This window comes from Artemia franciscana, chromosome 10, assembly GCF_032884065.1.
Source record: "Artemia franciscana chromosome 10, ASM3288406v1, whole genome shotgun sequence".
Lineage (NCBI taxonomy): Eukaryota > Metazoa > Arthropoda > Branchiopoda > Anostraca > Artemiidae > Artemia > Artemia franciscana.
Genome location: NC_088872.1, coordinates 48,165,712 through 48,187,207, shown reverse-complemented (window position 1 = coordinate 48,187,207; position 21,496 = coordinate 48,165,712). Strand labels below are relative to the sequence as shown.

General features: G+C 33.6%; 1 protein-coding gene across 1 annotated transcript in view; it reads left to right on the top strand.

Moving 5' to 3' along the window:
• Positions 1 to 19,758, top strand: part of LOC136032293 (uncharacterized) — a 116,566-nt gene extending 96,808 nt beyond the window's left edge. The window contains exons 9-14 of the mRNA XM_065712566.1: positions 1,317 to 1,440; positions 4,407 to 4,546; positions 8,701 to 8,784; positions 12,977 to 13,381; positions 14,910 to 15,075; positions 18,935 to 19,758. Of these exons, the coding sequence (XP_065568638.1) occupies positions 1,317 to 1,440; positions 4,407 to 4,546; positions 8,701 to 8,784; positions 12,977 to 13,381; positions 14,910 to 15,075; positions 18,935 to 19,140 (1,125 nt within the window). The 3' untranslated portion in view covers positions 19,141 to 19,758. The remainder of the gene's footprint in view (positions 1 to 1,316; positions 1,441 to 4,406; positions 4,547 to 8,700; positions 8,785 to 12,976; positions 13,382 to 14,909; positions 15,076 to 18,934) is intronic.
• Positions 19,759 to 21,496: the final 1,738 nt, after the last annotated feature.

Genomic DNA, 21,496 nt, shown 5'->3' with positions numbered 1-21,496 from the left:
CGAAAGACAATTAGTTTCGTAAAATGAGGACAATTTCCGAAAGCAGTGATGAAAATAAAACCTTGTCGATATTTGTTGGATATATGGGTTATATGTATGACCAGCAGCCATCCTCACCTAAGCTTCTATGCAACTTCTATGCAACGCCTCGCTCTTTACGCTAAGCCTGACTCTTTCTCACAACTCTAGTTTTTAAAACAATAAAACACTTAGCGTAAAGAGCAAGGCGTTGAGGAGGGGATAACTCCTTTCATATACAGAATAATTTCTGTTCGTTTTAAGTTTTAATGTCGCTCCTTACTTGCAGTTAGAAAAAACCTGTATTTTTTATTTAATCAGGGATGAAGCCAAGGCTCTTCATTTTCTTTTTTTTTCTCTTTTTTGTCGAAGAGCTTTTTTCATGATATTTCTATTGGCTCCTTTATCTTATTTTTGCTATGCTGATGACGGCAATTGACCATGCAAATACTCGGTTAGATTCTAGTGTAATCACTATTTTTCGACAAATACCATCAATATCAGTGCAGTATCCGACTCTCCATAAGGAAACACTATAAATTCTGAAAGCTTCAAAATTTGTGCCATATACTTTATCCCCCCTAAAACCCCCAAAGGTAATATATACCCCGAATTATATATATGCCATTAATTTTCCGTGCACCGACTCTTCTTCAAAATTGAATTAACAGCAAACTAGCAAGACAACGGCAGATAGTGTATGGAAAACTGATCGCTTGGGTATATGATTCGGGGTATGTATTTGATTCGGTGTTTGGTATACATATGTAGGTATATGTATATATGTATATGATTCGGTATATATGTATATGATTCGGATACGGGTTATGTATTTGATCATTAGGAGAGGATGGTGGGTAAAGTTTATCAGAATGGTTTAATTATATATATTTCTGGAGAGTGGCAATTATGCACCGATACCTTGTCATTCTACATAACTGCTTACTTTCGTATAAAATTTGGTCAACAGCTTTTTTACCTGCCTGAGCAAAGCCCACTTTTCTATCTTTTACCGGGAGCCACAAGATTTAGTAAGTTTCTTGGAATAATAAACATGCTTAATCCCCTCCCCCTCTCTCGTTCTCATTCTTATAAAATTCTTGTGATAATCTTATCGGCTGACGTACTAAAAACGAGAAAAAAACAAGCAAAAGCCTCTATTTTCAGCTGACTTATTGAATATGGACTAAAGCTCCCTTAGAGAATTTATAAACATAAATAGTTCCATTTTATGGATGCTTTCTCATTCGCAGACAGTATTGCCACATGTCTATCTCTAATATATACTTTGTTTTTAGGCAATTCAGTCAGAATGCTCTAGTCGTGACGATCTCGTTCAAATTATTTCGAAGCTAACAGAAAATCATTCTCGAACTGGAATTCATCTTCTGCCTCATCCCAATGGAATTTTCGCTGTTAGCAGTAAGTTTGATTTTGGATATTGTTCTAAGAACGGAATGGCACAAGTTAATATTTAGTGCCATTGTTTAGAAATCGTATGAAGGTACGGGGAAAGATGCTCATTCCCTTTTTAGCAGGGAAAATAATAATATTAACACCAATAATATTAACAAAATAACAATACTGACAATAATATTATAATATATAATATATTGTTAATATATTATAATATATTTGTTATAATGATATAACAATAATATTAACAATAATATTAACAAAATAATAGTAACAACAATCCGAATGCTCAAAATTCGAGGCGGCACATCGCAACCTAAAGGAGTAAAAGAAAAGAAGTAGTGCTTTATAGATTAAAAAAAGCGAAAATACAGGGGATAGGGCAAGGAATCTTTTTCAATTTAAACGAAAAAAGAAGATTCAAAAGAATATCTGTTATTCAAAACCTAAGGGGTGGAAGGAATTTTTTCAAAATTTCTCAATGAAAATACCGAAAAGGGTATTTGTTCAAAATCATGGGGAGTTCATTTAGAAGGCAATCTCTTCTTCTTTCAACCCCCTTCCCCTAGCCCCCATCAGCACTCCTGGGCACCCAGGGTACTATTTCGTGGCAATGTAGTTTGCGGGGTTAGGATTTTTCCCATTTTCAAAAATGCAGCAACAGAAAAACATTTGTTTTTTCATTTGTTTTCAATCAAAATACCTCGAAAAAGTTGCCTTTAAAAACCTAAGGGGGTTTAATAAAATATAGAGGTCAGTTGTCTTGTTCTGTCTCCCCTTCCCTAGTTGGTGCTCCGATCTTTTAGCATGGTGAACTTCAAAGTAAAAAATTATATCACGAATATTTCGCCTGTGTAAGCGAGAAGGCGTCTCTGGGCTCAAACAAGGAGATTAGTCTAGAAGAAGTAAAAAAAAAAAAATCACAAAACTCAAAAACCAACGCGGGAAAAAAAGGAAATAGGAAAAGGAAAAAGAAGAAAGATCAAACTGAAAATAATTAAGAACTCAAAGAAAAAAAATAAATAAAAGTAGAATGAAGCCAAAACGAGAAAAGAATTCTAAATAAACATCTCCCCTAGGCGTTTGCAACCTGGGAGGAGTTCTAACTCCCACTTTTTTCTAAAACCCAAATGTATTGGTTCTGGCCTCTCTTGCGCCAGGGGCAACGTCTTGATTAGCCCCCCAGCCCACCTCCCCTGTCTCCCGAAAATCCAAAAAAATATCCCATATTCAAAAATTTAATTTACTTATATCTGAGTTTTCTTACTTTATATTGGAAAGCATATGAGAAAAATGAAAGTTTCGGATTCAATTTGCTTTTACTTACTGCCAACTTCATCCTCTGCTTTATTTTACTGAAAACAGAATTTTGAAAATTACAACAAGGTTACAAAACTATTAGATTATTTCTCAGCACTGATTTGATGAAAAGTGACATTTTTTAACCAAAATATATATCCAGTTGGGAAATATCCCATTTTGTGTAATAAATTTATAAAATGTGTCCTGTTTTTGTCCTTTTATGTCCCAAATTTCCAAAACGTGTCACTTTTTTGTCCTTTTATGTCATTTTGTCCTGGCACATTGGAATGTGTCCTTTTGACATAAAAATAGTCCAGTTGGCAATTCTGACTGGCAGATGTTTAAACCCTCAATTAATTTATATTAGAAATAAAACCAGTTCTTAATAACAATAATAAAGTAAAGAAACTGGAAACTCATTTTTTGCATTTCCGCTCCTCTGAAATTTACGTTGTGTGGCGTAACGCCTTTCGGGCTACCCCAGCCAACTTGGTATACGGTATATTTTGGCAGGCCATCTTTCTTTTCAAAGTAGGTCGTTTTTGAAGTAGATTTACCCCATTTAGACAGTATAGGTCCTCTGCTAGTGATCCTTAATATATGTAATAAAAAAAATTGCTATATTGTTTTTTCTCTGCTGCTTGTTCTTCTGCTTGTTTTTTTTATCATCTTTAGTGGTGCCAGTTGCAGGGCAGGGCATGGGGAATTCGCTCCTCATCCCTAGAGTCCCCCTAGATTTTGAAAAAAAGTGTTTTGGTATTTTCATTGAGAAATAGCTTTTTTTTGTGGTATTTTCATAGGAAAAAAAATTCCCCATCTTATTTTAATTTTAAAAAATAGATATGATCCTCCCCCTTCCGCCTTAAAATCTTCACGAATTGGTACCATTATTTCAACTACAAAAATAGCAACGGAAAACAAATGGATTGAAAGTACATATTGGAATCAGACTGACGACATTCAACGGGGTAGGAATTTTCTTTCAACGGGTAGGAACTGCCAACTTTCTTGCCTCGACGGCACTTTCCTGGTCCTAATGTATTGTCAATGTACTACTGAAGTTAGGAAGTTTGCGTTTATTTGAGTATCTCCTTGAGAAAGGCCATATCCTGAGGGTCGGGGCTACTAGGTTTGAACCACCCCCCTGCCCCCTCCCTCCCAGAAATGTTTGTTCGACTCGTAGAAATGTAATAAGAATGTATATCACAAAATTTTTGATGGGTTTTCAAAGTTCTTTTGTTACCTCCTTCCCCACCCGAACGAAAATCCCGGATACGCCTTTGTCTTTCAGACACACTATATGGTAGTTTTTCCGAACTAATTTACAATTAGAATTCGTTTTCCTCTTTTACCATCATTTTTTAATGTCAGTTCTTGAAAATATATTGCTAATAAAATTAAATCTACATTAAATCTAAATAGTATCTTCATTTTTTTTTCGTTTTTTTTTCTTAGTTACTAAGTGTTTCCCTGAAAACTGTCGTTTTCAATAGTAATATTTTGGTAAGCGTGTACCTTCAAGAAAAATATGTTTGAAGAATCTTTTATTAAATTAGTTTATGCGAAATAAATATATTTATAACTCGTAGAAAATATGAATTGGGTATCTCCTATTGTCCAATAGGACATATTCCATCTTTTAAACTTACAATATCTGCCCTTTTTTACAGGTACAACTGGTCTAATCTCACCTATTGATGAAAGTGACGAAGAAAAGATAGGCTACCAAATACCTCGACCTCTGGACATGACCTACCTCATACCACCACCACCTAAACCATTACCTTTCCCGAAGCCTTCTATTAAATCCGTGAGTTGGTTTTCTTATTGATGTATAGTCTGTAGCAACAATGTTTTTATTAGTATTATTATTTTTCTAATTAAGAACATGTTAAAAAAGGGTGTAAAATAAAAAAATTATTGAATAAAGAAAAAGATATTGAAAATCAGAGAAGAACAATAGAAGAAGAAAAAAGAAAAATGAAACAGAATTAATATAAGAAGAAAAATATCAATAAAGGGTAGCCTTCGGGTTTTCCAGTTCCGCTTGGGCTCAAGATATTGCAACGATGGAAGCGTGGCACAACCGTGGCACAGAAGCGTATGCACAGACACAAGAACGAAAAAATGCTCCATACCTTCGATTTGTTTAATTCAATTTCTATGTTTTAGTTTTAGCATAATTTTAAAATTTAATGCTAGATCGAATGTGAAGATTCCCGCGAAGGACATATACGTCTGGTTTATGCCAGACTCCCATAAATATTCGTTTCAAGACTCATGGGTTGAGTGCTCATTTTTTAGTACCCTGCTCAGGAGAATTTTTGAAGATGTATTAATTGGTTTTCTCAATTTCAGTTCAGGGCTTGTAATATGAGAGAGATATATATTTATTAAACCAAAAGAAACAAAAACAGTAATAACAGCCACCCTGAGAAGTAAAAAAAAGTTTTCCGAGGGGATGGCAAAAATACATTAGAAAATAATACAGGACTAAGAAAAAAAATTATAAAACAAATAATACAACCAAATCGGCACCACAAACCTTAAAACAAACAAATTCAACAATACTATTAAAATCATACCCCGAGAGGCCACAATAAGTTACTCAATTATTTATTTATGCCCCCCCCCCCACAAAAAAAAGAAGAATTAAAAGAACTAAAATTCATACTTAGTAAAAAGACTTTCTTTTATTTTTCTCTTAAAAAAAGAAATATCTCTGTTATTTTTAAAACTCTGATCTAGATGATTCCAATTTCTAATCCCCCCTATGAAGCAAAGAAAACGTCGACCGGGTCAAAAAAATCAATGGAATGTTAATCTTTTCAGAAGATCGAGTGTCATTATTGTGGATCATGGATCTCAAATTAACTAAACTGTCAAAACGTTAAAGATTTGTACCATGATATAGCCTAAGAATAAACAAAATTGTATACAACTCTCGTAGTCCAGAGGCTGGTAGTATCCTTATTCGCTCTAAGACGTTCCGCGTCGAATCCCGGGATTGTAGGCCAGCCAACAAACGAACAGCATTATTTTGAAGAACTCGTACGGGCCGTACAACGGAAGCAAATGCACCAAGCCAAACGCTACTACAATGCAGAATATATGGATGGACAAGGGAAATATAAAGAAGGCGTAGGACATTTGTAGGGAAAAAATACTTAGGTTTTCTCATTATACCTAGGTTACGAGACAAATGTTACCTAAATTGTTTCCAAAATTCCCCAAATTGTTTTCTCCAGGTGTTTCCCCAAAATGTCGAGACTTTCCTGAAACTTGGTCCTTCTTTTCGAATTTGTGGCACCCCGTTCGCAAAATTTTGATGAAACTACACAGTGCCTCTCTGACTTATTTTGACAATTATATTTCATTGTGTTTTTTCTTATATTTGATTTCATTAAAGTTTTTATTTCTTAATTTCTGTAATTTCTTCTTTTTGTTTTGTAATTTAAGAACAATCTTTACTGCAGTTTAAGAATAGCCCTTATTGTTTGATGTAAAAACAGAGGATGATTCTTAAACGACTCACTGGACGCCAAAATCTGGCGTCCAGTTATGGCCCAAAGATCGAGTTTAAAATTTAACCCTGAGTTTTTTTTTTCTAACGCAAAGTGGCTCAAGCATAACGCATGAAGAATCATTTAAATCGTTCGAATCAAGTCTGTGTGTTGTATCCGATAAGATAAATTACAACTAAAAAAAAAAAAATGTTGTTGAAAGCAAAGATTATGGATAACTTATAAGAGTGAAAACTGACGCTAATGTAGAAAAGAAATCACAACACCATCTAGGATCCGGAGTTTCTTAGCATTTTTTAAAAACCTTGAAATTGTGTTTTTTCAGAAAGTGAGATCGGTTATTAGTTGTTACTATAATTTTTCCAATTACACTGCTACCAATACTCTTGAAAAGAAGAAAGATCCTCCAGAGCCATTCACGGTGCCTAGGGCGTCGACTAGCTATTGTCGGTGTTTTAGTTGCTGGGTCTTTTTACACAGATAGGCAGCAAGCATGTCACCCTACCCTTTGGCAGCGAGAATCGAACCCTGGCCCAGTATGACCATGTGGAGTATCAAACCAGTGCGCTACCCATGCCTTTGGTTACAAATGCTCTTTGTCTGTAAGCAAAAGAGTGAATATATAACAAAATATAATGTATATGTTGGGGTTTTACCCCTTTTCTCATTTTGTTCTTTAGATAAATGACCCGTTTTATTTTCTTAATTACATTTGCTTATAGTATAATTTCAAAGGGTAGGCTAAATTCTCGTTGTCAAGTCACTGGTGTAAATTTTTAGTAAATTTTTGGGCTAAAATCTATTTCTTTCTCTCTGGATTTGGCCATTGATAAATAATATTATTCAATATATTTTGGTTTTGAAGCCCTCATTTATCTCACTTATCCTCAATTATCTAAGCCATCAGGATCAATATAAGGTCCACCCCCACTCCAGGTTTCTTTGTGTAAATAAGTTAGTCCGTATCTACGTTATAGGGTTCAGAGTTTATGTTTTGTAGGAGTTCACACTTGGAGAAATAAAAGTGAGTTACTTTCTCCAACTGTGTGAAATTATTTTTCCCCAAACCCAGGCAGGGTAGTAAAAGAGTTTGCGAGAAGTACCGTCAGTAATATATCGACAGGAGGGTCCGATTATCCTCCAAAAGATAATTAGAGAGTTGCCAGTCGTGGCACAGGGTGTGGCCAATAGTTTGGCCCTTGAAAAGATAGTATACGTTTCACACGCACACTGGTTGCAATACCAGTGCCCGAAGAAACTGTAGAACTCTTTTAATCGCTCGAACACGTTGCCATACTCTAGTGACACTACTAGCTGCATTGGTGTGGCATTAGAGAATAAATAGTGGGGGGTCATGAGAATTCCACATCAAATAGTATGTATAATAAATATAATATATATATATATATATATATATATATATATATATATATATATATATATATATATATATATATATAATATATATATATATATATATATATATATATATATATATATATATATATAATATATATATATATATATATATATATATATATATATATATATATATATATATATATATATATATATATATATATATATATATATATATATATATATATATATATATATATATAATATATATATATATATATATATATATATATATATATATATATATATATATATATATATATATATATATATATATATATATATATATATATATATATATATATATATATATATATATATATATATATTCAATTTTCTAAGACGTAATTTCTAAAAAAAACATTTCTAAATCAATTATTAAAAAACTTTCCATTAGTCAATACTAACAATTATGAATTATTTAACTGACGCGATTCTCAACGGCCACATCGAGAATCAATCGTCATTCAATTCTCAACTGTCACGATCTATGAACTTGCTTGACACACTGATAAGGTATGCCGCAACATATAAAAGGTCTAATAAGGATAAACGCACGTCGTACTGTGGCTGTCCAAAATCAAAACATCATCCCTGTAATAAACAAATATTTAGCATCTTAAGTTTGGATTTTGGGGTATGTATTTATAAGTAACTCAGCAACTCAAACTTAGATTTTGCAACATGTAAAATTCAAAGTTTGACCTATGAATTTGCCATCAACACGGATGAGGTATGTTACAAAATATACAAGATCTAATGAGGATAAATACATGTTGTCCTATGGCTGTCCAAAATTAAAATACCTTCCCTGCAATAAATTTTTTTTGAGAAATTCCAGTTTGAATCATTAGGTATGTATTTAGAATTAACTCAAACTTAGATTTAACATCGTGTAGTGTTTGAAACATCAGGGTAGGTTTGGAGCAGCGTTATCTATTCTGTTTTTGTATTTTAGCTCTATTGAGCACTTTTATTAATAAATATGTTAAATGTATAAATTAAATTATAATTTTTTTAGGAAAAAATAGCTCTGGTAAATCACAATGAAAGTTTCGATTCAGCCTACTATAATCTACAATCACCTAACGACTCCCTTAACGAGGTAATTTTTATTTATTTTACGTACGATTTTTGTTTTATTTTTATACATTTTCTTCTGGTTTCTCTGCCATTTATGCTTTGGCAAAGGTTTATAATGGCTCTAATACTGGTTATGGCCGAATAGTAGCTATTGTAAATAATGGTTATAGAAGGTTGTAATGGCTTTGATAAAGGTTTATTAAAGAGTTCTACGTGAATAAATTTTTATAGTATTAATGCATATATATGTATTTATTAATAAGTAAGGTCTTAATTGCCTATTGATTGTTTATTCTGAGCAAAATGTCGCATTTTCGGAAAGACATTGTAGGCCGAATATTTTTTAGGCATTATCAGATAGCTATCGGCTCGGCACGTTCGCTAAAATTTGTTCAAAGGGTGCTTGTCTTTTTTTTCGAGGGGTGGGGGGTGGCTCGTCAGAAACATCTGAAGCACATAAAACATGTAAGATTTTGTAAAAGCAATCATAAAAATATCGAGGGGAGCTTGATTCAAAGACCTGATTATATTTGCTTTCCTTGTTTTTTTGGGTAATTTTTCTGATTTCAAGCCCCCCCCCCCGCCAAGAACCTCAATGGATAAAGAAATTTAAATTGATGTCTTTCTAACTTCTTTTTGTGTAGTAGTATTGGTTGGCCCTGTAGTGCCATCTACTTAACCGAAATTAGTCTAGTTTTGTATATTACTTGCTGAATGGCTCTTGAAAGGCGGAGGAAGATTTGTTGAATTTTTTCCATAGAAATTGTCTAATGATAGACTTAAGACTCGTTTGACTGGCCGTATTGTTTGACCTGAGCCCAACACAGCAGGACGCTCCTCTGCCATTACAACCTATTCCAAGCTTCACTCTTTACCCCTTCCCATGAAGTTCCAATCTCCTTTAAGTTCTTTCTTATAACCACCACCCACTCATTTTGAGGTGACCTGTTTTTCGTTGGGTCTGAGTTGGATGGCTAAAAACCATAATCTTTGGAAATCTGTCATCCTTCATTCATATAACGTGACCTAGTCATCTTCATGTTCCTCTCATTATAGCCTCAGAAAGGGGAATCAAACCGCTTTTTCCTTACAGTTGATTACAAACATACGGTGAGTTAAACGAGTGCGGAAAGTGGTTCAGTGCCACTTTTTTGGGTTGTAATGAAAGGAAGGTTAAGTGGCTATGGTCAAGGTGGCTAGACCACGCTTTATGGATAAAGCTTGACAAATTGTCAAAGATTGCGCTTTTCATCCATCTATCAAGGGCCAAGCGAAAAGCTGTTCGACCCCAAACGGAATGGAGGAAGGTCGTAAAAAAGGATTTAGAGGAAAATGGAATTACGTGAGAGGGGGTAAAGAATGAAGTTTGAAGATATTTTGATGAAGAAGGAGCGTGAGCAGCATGTGCATGTGCAGCTGTATTAATGTAAAAAAAAAATTGTTGAAAGCCAAGAGTAAGAGTAACTTACAAGAGTGGAAACTGGTGAAAAAAAAAAAAACATCAACCTGGCACTAGTATTGTGTAGACAAAATACCAACATAATCTTGTGTTTGGGGTTTGAAAGAAGGGACATATGCAGATGTATTAGGGGCTAGAAAAAAATCGCTGTTGAAAGCCGAGAGTAAGGGTTATTTACACGAGGGGGAACTGATGCTATTGCCTGCAAAATAAAGAAAAAAAACACCAACGTCATTTAGCGTTTGGTGTTTCTGTTCTTTCTTTTAAACTTCGTAATTGTGTTTTAGAAACTGAGATTAGACCCTTAATACTACACCAATTTTGCCAAGTATATCAATTTCGTCGTATTATTATAAAAAAAAAAATGTCAAACACTAAACGGTTTTGGTTACTTTTCTTCGATGCTGGTGCCAGTTTCCCCTCTAATAGGTTATGTAAAAGGACAGATTGATGGTGTCCCGAATCAAACAGTTCGTGGTAACGAACTGTAGTAAGGAGCGACCCGGCTCAATAGTAAACGAAACTCTAAAAAACGGAATTTCGATGCTAAAAGATATATCAAAAGAATTGGGTTTTTATGCTGATTTCAAATATATAAGTTTCATCAAGTTTAGTTTTTGTCATCCAAAGTTACGAGCCTGAGAAAATTTGCCTTATTTTGGAAAATAGGGGATAACACCCCCTAAAAGTCATAGGATCTTAACGAAAATTACACCATCGCATTCAGCGTATCAGAGAACCCTATAGAAAAAATTTCAAGGTCCAATCTACAAAAATGTGGAATTTCGTATTTTTCGCCAGAAGACAAATCACGGGTGCGTGTTTATTTGTTTTTTGTTTTTTTTTGTTTTTTTTTTCCAGGGGTCATCGTATCGACCAAGTGGTCCTAGAGTGTTGCAAGAGGGCTCATTCTAACGGAAATGAAAAGTTCTAGTGCCCTTTTTAAGTGACCAAAAAAATTGGAGGGCACCTAGGCCCCCTCCCACGCTCATTTTTTTCCCAAAGTCAACGGATCAAAATTTTGAGATAGCCATTTTGTTCCGCATAGTCGAAAACCATAATAACTATGTCTTTGGGGGATGACTTACCCCCCACAGTCCCTGGGGGAGGGGCTGCAAGTTACAAACTTTGACCAATGTTTACATACAGTAATGGTTACTGGGAAGTGTACTGACGTTATCAGGGGGATTTTTTTGGTTTGGGTGTGGGGTTCAGGGGAGGGGGCTATATGGGAGGATCTTTCCTTGGAGGAATATTTCATGGGGGAAGAGAAATTCAATGAAAAGGGCGCAGGACTTTCTAGCATTACTATAAAAAAAAAACAATGAAAATATAAACATGAAAAAGTTTTTTCAATTGAAAGTAAGGAGAAGCACTAAACACTTCACTCTTTCTGCTAAAATTTTTTTAAATAATTTCAACTATTTTTTCTACGGCCTTTCTGATTCAGGGGTCATTCTTAAAGAATTGGGATAAAACAAGATTAAGTGTGAAGAGCGAGGTATTAACGAGGGGACCAACCCCCTCATATATATAATCAAAAATATAAGAATATAAAAGTTTGTTACGTAAATTAATTCTTAAGTTACGTATTTTTTTTTACTAATAAAAACGTTCGTTAAAAATAAAAGATCTAGTTGCCTTTTTAAGTAACCGAAAAACTGGAGGGCAACAAGACCTCCTTCCCCATCCCTTATTTCTCAAAATCGTCTGATCAAAACTAAGAGAAAGCCATTTAGCCAAAAAAAGAATTAATATGCAAATTTCATTTTAATAATTTATGTACGGAGAGCCAAAATCAGTCATGCATTAATTAAAAAACTTTCAGAAATTAAATAAAAAAAACAAGTTTTTTTAAATGAAAGTAAGGAGCGACATTAAAACTTAAAACGAACAGAAATTACTCCGTATATGAAAGGGGCTTTTCCTCCTCGACACCCCGCTCCTTGCGCTAAAGTTTGATTCTTTCTCGCAACTCTACTTTTTAAAACAATAAAAAACTTTAGCGTAAGGAGCGGGGTGTCGAGGAGGAAAAGCCCCTTTCATATACGGAGTAATTTCTGTTCGTTTTAAGTTTTAATGTCGCTCCTTACTTTCATTTAAAAAAACTTGTTTTTTTTTTATTTAATCCAGATCCAGAACCATTGTGGCACATTGGGCGTCGACAGAGTACTATAGACGTTTCAGTTGCTGAGTTGTTTTTTTTTCAGAGGTTGAGATAGAGGTTGTTAAGTTTCAGAGTCTCTATTGTGTTGGCTTAAAAATATTGTTTTTTGAATTTAATTTTTTAATATGTTTTTAAAATTTTCAAAAAGTCTAAAAATAGTTTTTTGGTGTATTTTTAAAGGTGTATTTTAGCAGGTGTATTTTAAAGTGACGGTTTATTTAGGTGTATTTAAAGTGTTGGTATGGTAGTGTATTATAAAAATGTATTTAAAAAAACGTTTTGGATTACAGTATATTTAAAGTTCCAATGTCTGTACTTAAAAGACCCTGTTTTCAGTGGTGGCTCTAGGCCTAGGGGGAAGCTGCTCCCCCCCTCCAGTTTTCTTATATATGACATTAAAATTCACTTTATTGTATATTTTTACTTTGCTATGGTATACCTTGCCCCCCCCCCCCTTTTTGAGACCTAAAACCGCTACTGCCTATTTTAAGTGTTAGTATTTCGTACATAATTCAAATTGCAATTGATATGGTTGTGTTAATGGCTTTTTAATCCTTCGATTGGTTTGAATTTAGAATTTACTTTTAGGTGAGTGCTTCCTCGTCGTGTATCACTGCAATATATATACCTCCATCAAATGTTGAATTGAGCTATTTGAACCTCCCTCCAATCCCCTCCAGCACTATACAATATCGGCAGCAACAGGCTCTTGAGGTATGCAGACCTCTGGCTATGGATACAGCCGAGGAGAGTTTCATTGCTACGGAGAACAAGTCTCTTCACACCTCATTGGTGGAAGGAGGCAGGAGCCAACCTCCAACTTTACCTCCAAAGAATCTTTGTGTCATTAACCATCTGTATATGAATATCCCCGGTGTGGAAGAAAAGAATATTATTTATGAAAATATTACGATTCGAACGAGCCGAAGCTCAAAGGCTTCGAGAGGATCTGGTGGAAATAGCTCGCTTTGTTTGGACTCCGACAATGATAAGGTTTTTATTTTACTTTTTTTAGTTCCATTATTGACAGTTTTATACTTGGCACAGCATAAATATTATATATTATGGAAAATTCGGTTCAGAAATAGGACACATCACAGCATGTGGATAGGGAAGTTTCCCTTTGCGTCATAGCAATAGCTTCAGTTGCTACTTGATATTCCCATCGCAATGTGCTAAGAATTTGTCATTGCGCACAAGCGAAGGTGGAGTCATGAAAATATTAAAATAAATAATAATAATTAAAAACTGTTAAAAGATTAATTATGTAAAAATAAAATTTATTATAATATATTTTTTACAAAAAAATAAGATGTTCGAAAATAAAAAAATTAAAAACAAATAAAAATTAATTTAAAAATAAAAATTATTTATATTATAATATTTTCTATAAAAAAAAATAAATTGTTCGAAAAACGTGGTTTGATCCTACTATCTAATGCTATAACGAAACAAAGGCTAAGAGGTTAGGCCAAGTTTTGGGGGATGAAGGGTGATAGGCTGCTAAAGATCGTGCTTTTTCTTCATTCCTCCAGGGCCCATTGAAAAATAAAACATCATCCAAAGGTTTGGGAGGAGGCTATAAGAAAAGATTTAAAGAGAATCGGAGTTTGTTTGGAGGAAGTCAACAGTGAAGATTTAAACAGACTGGTATGACTGAGTAGCTGCTTCAAACTCGTGCGACTTGGTGCTGCAATGAGTTGTTAGTAGTAGTAGTGATAGTAATATTACCATCTAAGTTGCTTTAAATAGCCGCTTTAAAAAAAAAACAACTGGCAACAATTAAAAACCCCAAAGACTTTACCAAACCCATAATTTATCGATGACTGATTATTATAACTAATGAATTGGTGCCGTTGAAACAGTATCCTGCTTGTAACACAAGCATTCTTCAATATCTGTGTATAAATGTTAATATCTATGCAAAAAGGGATTGAGTAAAGAGTGAAGCTTCAAACAGACTGGTATTGATGAGGAACGTGATCAGCTACTTTAAACTCACGCGACTTAGTGCTGCAATGAGTTGTTAGTAGTAGTAACATTGGCATCTAAGTTGCAATTGCCCCAAAGTAGATATTCTCATTAAACGTCCTATCAGCTACAACTACAACCTACAACCAAAAATACAAAAGAATTTATCGAACCCATTATTTATCGATTATAACAACTAATAAAACGTATGTATGTATGATATAATATACAAATATATCATTATTAACTATTGTTCTTATTACTGTTTACCACTCTTTTTATTATTCATTATTTTAAACAGAATACTTTGCCATGTAGGAACAACTCCTGTTTGCAATAGAAAATGGGAAACTTTTTTTCACATCCAATTCAATTATCTTATAGGTAAATTACTGATGTAGTAGTATGTATATAGGTAAATTATGTGCATATGTAGGTAAACATATAAAAATATATATATTGGTAAATTATGACTGTGCATTCCTGGAAGGGCTGCTACAGCACAAATAAATCTCATTATGAATGTGACCAAATTCTCTTTATCTTTCAGTTGTCTTTTTCCTCTGACGGTGTAATGGGAGTGGATGAACTCTTGTCAGCAGTTCGAAACCACCACACAAGTGTATCAAGAGCGCTCAGCTCGTCTTCTAGTCAACGAAGTAGTTCAACGCCTAGCACCAGTCTAGCGCTGTCTGACCACGAGCAGCTGGCAACGAGTAAGTTTTATATTGTTTTCCAGATTTCCTGTACAGCCTTCCAAAAATATAATAAACATGACCATGCTCACCATTTATTTAGGATTTAGAGTGAATAGAATTAGCCAAAGAAGATTGTCTGTCAAATTTATTTCTTCTTCTTCTTCCGCAACCGAAGTGTACACTTGAGTAAATGTTTTTCCTCTTCTTCCCCCGCATCTGTTATATGCGAAGTGGCTGTTTCAGTCAAGAATATTTTGCTCCCTTCGTTTTGTCTCTGTACGAGTTGTGTCGGACTATTACACGTGGCTGCTATTTGTTTTCTTGAAATGGCTCATTGAATCTCAGGAGCTGGATTATCCTGGTGTGCATATTTTTACATCAATACTCTTTGTGTAGGTCTGGCCAGCTCAGATCTCAATGGTCAGTACTGTTTTTGGCTGATTTGGCTCCTCTGATTTATAAGCAAGCTCGGCTTGCTTATAAATTTATATATTCTAGAATTAGCTAAATTAAATTATCAGCCAGATTTGTTTTCTTCTTCTTTGTAAACAAAGTTGAGGGTCTTATCAGTGTCAAAACTGACATTTATGTAATGTCGAATGACCTTTGTAATGTCCTTGACCTTGTCATCGAACAAATCGTGAGCTTGACCTAAGGCCATCGAATGACCTTGTAACGTTAAATGACCTTTTCTCACCGAGTAGTCAGTAAAAAAAGTCTTCTATTCCAATCTCTCCTAAAGATTTTGGGTCTGTGGGAAGTTTGATCAACTCCTTCAGTTTGAGCAATTTGACATATGGATGACTTATATGGATGCTTGACCAAACTAAGTTTTTATCCTTGCCTTAGCAAACTGATGAACGCTTATAAATCTTCTTATTGTGTTCTTTCTAAAAGTTCAGGAGGGGTTGGAGGGTGGATTTCTCTCCACCCTAGGTTTCGAAAAATACCCTTTTTTGGTAAGAAAAAAAAATACGTTCTTAGAGTATTTTCATTTTAAAAATTAGATTGACCCCCCCCCCCTCTCAATTTTGAAATATACTTTTTTTTACAATCCTCATAAAAATCGACAAAATGCTCCCCCTCCCCTAAATTTTCATGAATTGCCACCCTTGTGTGTGTAGAGTTAAATCAATTTTTGGCGTTAAATCATTTTGGCATACGAATGAACTGCTACTAAACCAATTTTTTGCTCTTCCCCTAGCAAACCTTTAAACAAAAAGCAGAGAAAAGTGACAAAGAATGCAAACTGTTTTCTTTTTGTAACCTATTATTGTAACATATTATTGTAAAACGATGCTGGACTATCTCTGTGTTCACCCATTCATTTGGATTGTATTTTTACAAGTATACATAGACTTAATTGTTTAATTATATTGTACATAGTTGTCTGGCAAGACAACTAGATTTAGATAACTTCGAAGACCACACTGCCTTTCAATGAAGAAAATTTAACAGTTCAAAATAGGGATGAAACCTTTTAATTGACAGTGAAACAAATATAAAATTTTTTAACTGGAGATTTCAGATATTTATCGGATATCTGGATATTTATAAACTATAGTTTACAAACTATATGTAATTAGTTTATTGGGTATAAATTTTGTTTGTTTTTATTAATGTCTGTTAGTTTTACTGCTGATGATAGGCACTGTATATATGTCCGAAATATCCAGTTAAAAGATTTATATTTGTTCCACTGTCAATTAAAAGGTTTCGTTCCTTTCTTGAACTGTTATATTTTCGACAACTAGATTTAATTAAATAATTAATTTAATCAGTTCTTCTTTAAAAAAGTATAGCAAATTCATCCAAGTCTGTTGTTCAGGCTCTTCTATCTCCAAACAACAAGTTTCAGTGGCCTTCTTAAGTAAATAAGGCTGATATCGATTTGACAACAAAGAAAACCAACACGATCAAGCCAATATTGAGTACAAATAAGACTGATATTTCAGACCACGGCATGAATATTATACAGTATTGAAAATTCCTGTACTCCCATTTAAGATTTTTGGGACACAATAGTCACACACCTTTCGTTATGACTCCGCCTTCGCGCGTGCGCAATGACAGATTTTTAGCGCATCGCTACGGGAATAAAGGATACCCGTTGAAGCTATTGCTATGACACACTTTGGGAAATTTCCCAAACCGCCCGCTTTGATGTGGCCTGTTTCTGAACCAGATTTTCTGTACTGTGTAATATGTATGCTGTGTTTCAGAGCGATGATTGTGGTTCGTCATCTGTGCGTAATTATAATAAATAAAACCGAAGAAATTATTTGATGATAAAACATTGCAAAATTGTAAAAACAATTCACCCAAATTTTTAGAAACATAGTGATTTTAAGAGAAACTAAAAGTATTCCTGAATCAAAGTTTCAGTCTTAATTGTTTTTCTCTGGTTCACCCGCACTTAACATTACTTTGTTCTATTGATCCTATACCTGTATTTTCCATTTAAATCCATTGCATAATTAGTAGAATTCTGTTGTATATGCTCTGTCAAATATAGTTTCCTGATATCAGAAATCCTAAATGAAATCCCAAAACCAAAGACTAATATTTTTTGGAACTAATCCTTATCGTTTGTGAAATTGCTGAAGTTTTTGACCGCTGAAATATGAGCCTTGAACCTGAAGTCCTCCTCGTTTATAACCTTTGTAATGTTCAGAAATCTTCTTTTTCTTTAATAAGTAAGAATTACAAGATAAGTCTTCCATTTGTTATCTCATAATATTGTTTTCAAATATTTTTTCCATTATTTCATATTTTCTTTATGATTTTCGAATGCTTAAAATGAGCCGATGGCTAAAAGTTGCTTTAAAAAAAAGAAAAAAAAAAGTGTTATATCTGCCAAATAACTGCTTCACTTACTTTTAGCAATGGTTAGTTCAGCCTGGCTGATTGAAAATGGATGAAGATACAACATCCTCTGCCAAGGACATCAAACACAACAAAATTTGCCCCCCCCCCTCCAAACCCAAATACAGTTATTTTCTAAAGGCGTTCATTCGGCTGTTTCAAAATTGAGAAATTTTCACGGTATTATCGCATTTTTGTCAGTGTTGCTGCGTTAAATTGAGGAAATTTAGCAAAATGATTTTGTTAAGTTTGACAACGCTTCTCATCTTTAAAAATTCAAATGTTTAAAGTCTGTTGACCCTCGAAGATAGATACCTTTTTTTTGTGTGTGTTTCCACCTTAACTAAAAATTGCATAACTGTTTATGTTCCTGTGGAAACTTTGCTTTGCGGTCTAACAAATGCTTTACTGACAAAGAAACAAACTTTCGACTTTTGCAGCTTTTCAGAAATGCAATAAGAACTAGGATTGACTTACTATATTCAAGCAACTGTAGCCAATTACCGTTGTTCAGGCTCTGAACGCACTCTTTGTTATTTTGGAAACTTCTCTGCACTTGTTGTTCAGTACCTTTAACTATATCGTTGCAATCGATGTTGGACCTATTGTCCTATAACGAATGTTCACGGGACATTTAATCTTTTGCTTGTTAAATCTTTGTTGCTGAGATGATGTCTTTTCAGTAAGCACTTTTTCTTCTATTTTAATATTTCATCTATTTCATCCTTTTGTTTTATTCATCTTTTTACTCTATTATATTGGTTTATTTTATTCTTTCATCTATTTTATTCTAGGTTAGGTTCGCCATTATCAATTCTAATCATGAAATAGAACTTTCTTGTTTTAGTATTAAAAAATCAAACAAAACCTCTCTGACAAAAAATAAGAAATACTATAAATTGAAAACATTCTTCTATTTTCTTTTCATTTCTATCTTTGATTTATCTTCATCTTTTCATCCCCGCACTTTTACCAATTTCCATTTCTATCTTCTACATTTCTTTTATTCTAGGCTCAGGCAGCTGTTCACCATCTCCAAGTGTTACACCAGACAGTGGTATGTCTGAAATACCGTCAACTAAGGACTCTGTGTACTACTCTACCCCGCGGCAGAACCATTATAGGTCATCGTCTCTCAAAATCCCTCCGAAAGTCCCGTCACGGCCAGCGCAGACGCTAAGTCAGCCAAGACCAAGGCTTTCTACTTTTGGAAAGTAAAAAGTTTGATCTTCTTTTGAATGTGGTTGATGATTGCAAGGTATTCCAATGAACTGCTATGAGACTGCTCCTTTTTTCAAGCGTGGCAGTCAAGTGCTGTGAGAACTAATAAATGTAACTTGGATTCTGAAGTGGCTTTTGCAGTACGTACTTACTAATGTATGCTAAATAGCTAAGTTACGTTGAATTAATTTTGTGGCACTTTGCGAAAAAGGCCCAAATCCACTTTTCCTAGTTTTACAAAAGACCAAAATGAAAATAAAAACCCAAAACGAAAAAAAAAAAATCTTTCTCAAAATCAGGATTTAAGAAACTTTAAAGATTGATTCTTAGTTAAATTTTTGAACGGAATTGACTGGCCAAATTGCTGAATTATTCGTTACTTAGAGAATAAGGGACTTACGCTCTTTTTTATGCCCTTTTGGAACAATTTATAACTTGGTCAGACTTAAAGATACGCTCATTTTGAATAAACCAATGGATAGATCTCTTCGAGCTCTTTTGAATCATATGCTTCACTCATTTTCGCAAAAAAATGGACTTCAGCCTTTTTTTTGCCAAACGCCACAGAATTATAACCTTTCACACTCAAACAAGCCATTTCATGCTAGGGTAACGTAAAAATTCATAAAAAAAAATTATAACAACCGTCCAAAATGATCCTTACCACCATTAACAAACAATTCTGACCTTAGGATTTCTAGGAAAACTTCATTAGTTTATTCTTAAAGTTCCTTCAGAATTGCTCATCCAGAATCATAATGACTTTCCCATAGCAAGATATAAACTTACGTAATATAAAGTTTTATGTAAAGCTAGAGTGTAGATGAAACTACCTATATTCCAGAGAAAATTTGCTATGTAAGACCAAACGTAAAATTTTACGTTTCTACTAGTGTGAAAGACTGTACGGCTTAGTGTGAATACAACTTTACCCTCATGCTAAGTTCTGACGGAAGATGATCAATTTTATGAAGAGAGAACGATTAAGCGACGCTACCTCGCGAATTCATTCTATTGGAATTGACGTCAAGTGCTTTCATAGGAAAAAAGTCTATAGAACGTGAAATTCTATAAAGTTTTTTAAAGATTCCTTTGAATTTGAAAAGAACACTTTTTTCGCCCGAAAGAAAGTTGTATCCGCATAAAAAAAAACAGCAAGGGGAGTTTAAGGTGATTGGGTGATAGAAACAGTCAGTTCATGTTTTATTATTAACTGATAATGCTAATAACATCAAAAATATGACATAATATTTTAAATCCGAAATATTCATCAAGAAAGTGGTGAGGTGATAGGGTGATTGAAACAGTCAGTTCATGTTTATTTTTAACTGATATTGCTAATAACATTAAAAATATGATATACTATTTTAAATTCGAAATGTTCATCAAGAAAGTAGTGAGGTTGTTGGGTTATTGAAACAGTCAGTTCATGTTTAATTCATGCTTTATTATTAACTGATATTGCTAATAACATTAAAATATGATATACTATTTTAAAATCGAACTATTCACCAAGAAAGTAGTGAGGTGATTGGGTGATTGAAACAGTCAGTTCATGTTAATTTTGAATCGATATTGCTTATAACACTAAAAATTCTGTTCTAAACTCGAAGTATTCATCAGAAAAGTATGAGATGATTGGATGATTGAAACAGTCAGTTCATATTTAATTATTAATTGATAAGGCTAATAAAACTAAAAATATGATGTTCTGTTTTAAACTCAAAATATTCATCAGAAAAGTGTGAGATGATTGGGTGACTGAAACAGTCAGTTCATGTTTAATTATGAATCGTATTGCTTATAACACTAAAGATATGATATTCTGTTCTAAACTCGAAATATTCATCAGAAAAGTGTGAGATGATTGGGTGATTGAACCAGTCAGTTTATGTTTAATTATTAATTGATATTGCTAATAAAACTAAAAATATGATATTCTATTTTCAATTCGAAATATTAATCAGAAAAGTGTGAGGTGATTGGGTGATTGAAACAGTCAGTTCATGTTTAATTATGAATCGATAGTGCTTATAGAACTAAAAATATGATATTCTATTTTAAAAATATTCACCAGAAAAGTGTAAGATGATTGGGTGATTGAAACAGTCAGTTCATGTTTAATTATGAATCGATATTGCTTATAACACTAAAAATTCTGTTCTAAACTCGAAATATTCATCAGAAAAGTATGAAATGATTGGATGATTGAAACAGTCAGTTCATATTTAATTATTAGTTGATATTGCTAATAAAACTAAAAATATGCTATTCTGCTTTAAGCTCGAAATATTCATCAGAAAAGTGTGAGATGATTGGGTGACTGAAACAGTCAGTTCATGTTTAATTATGA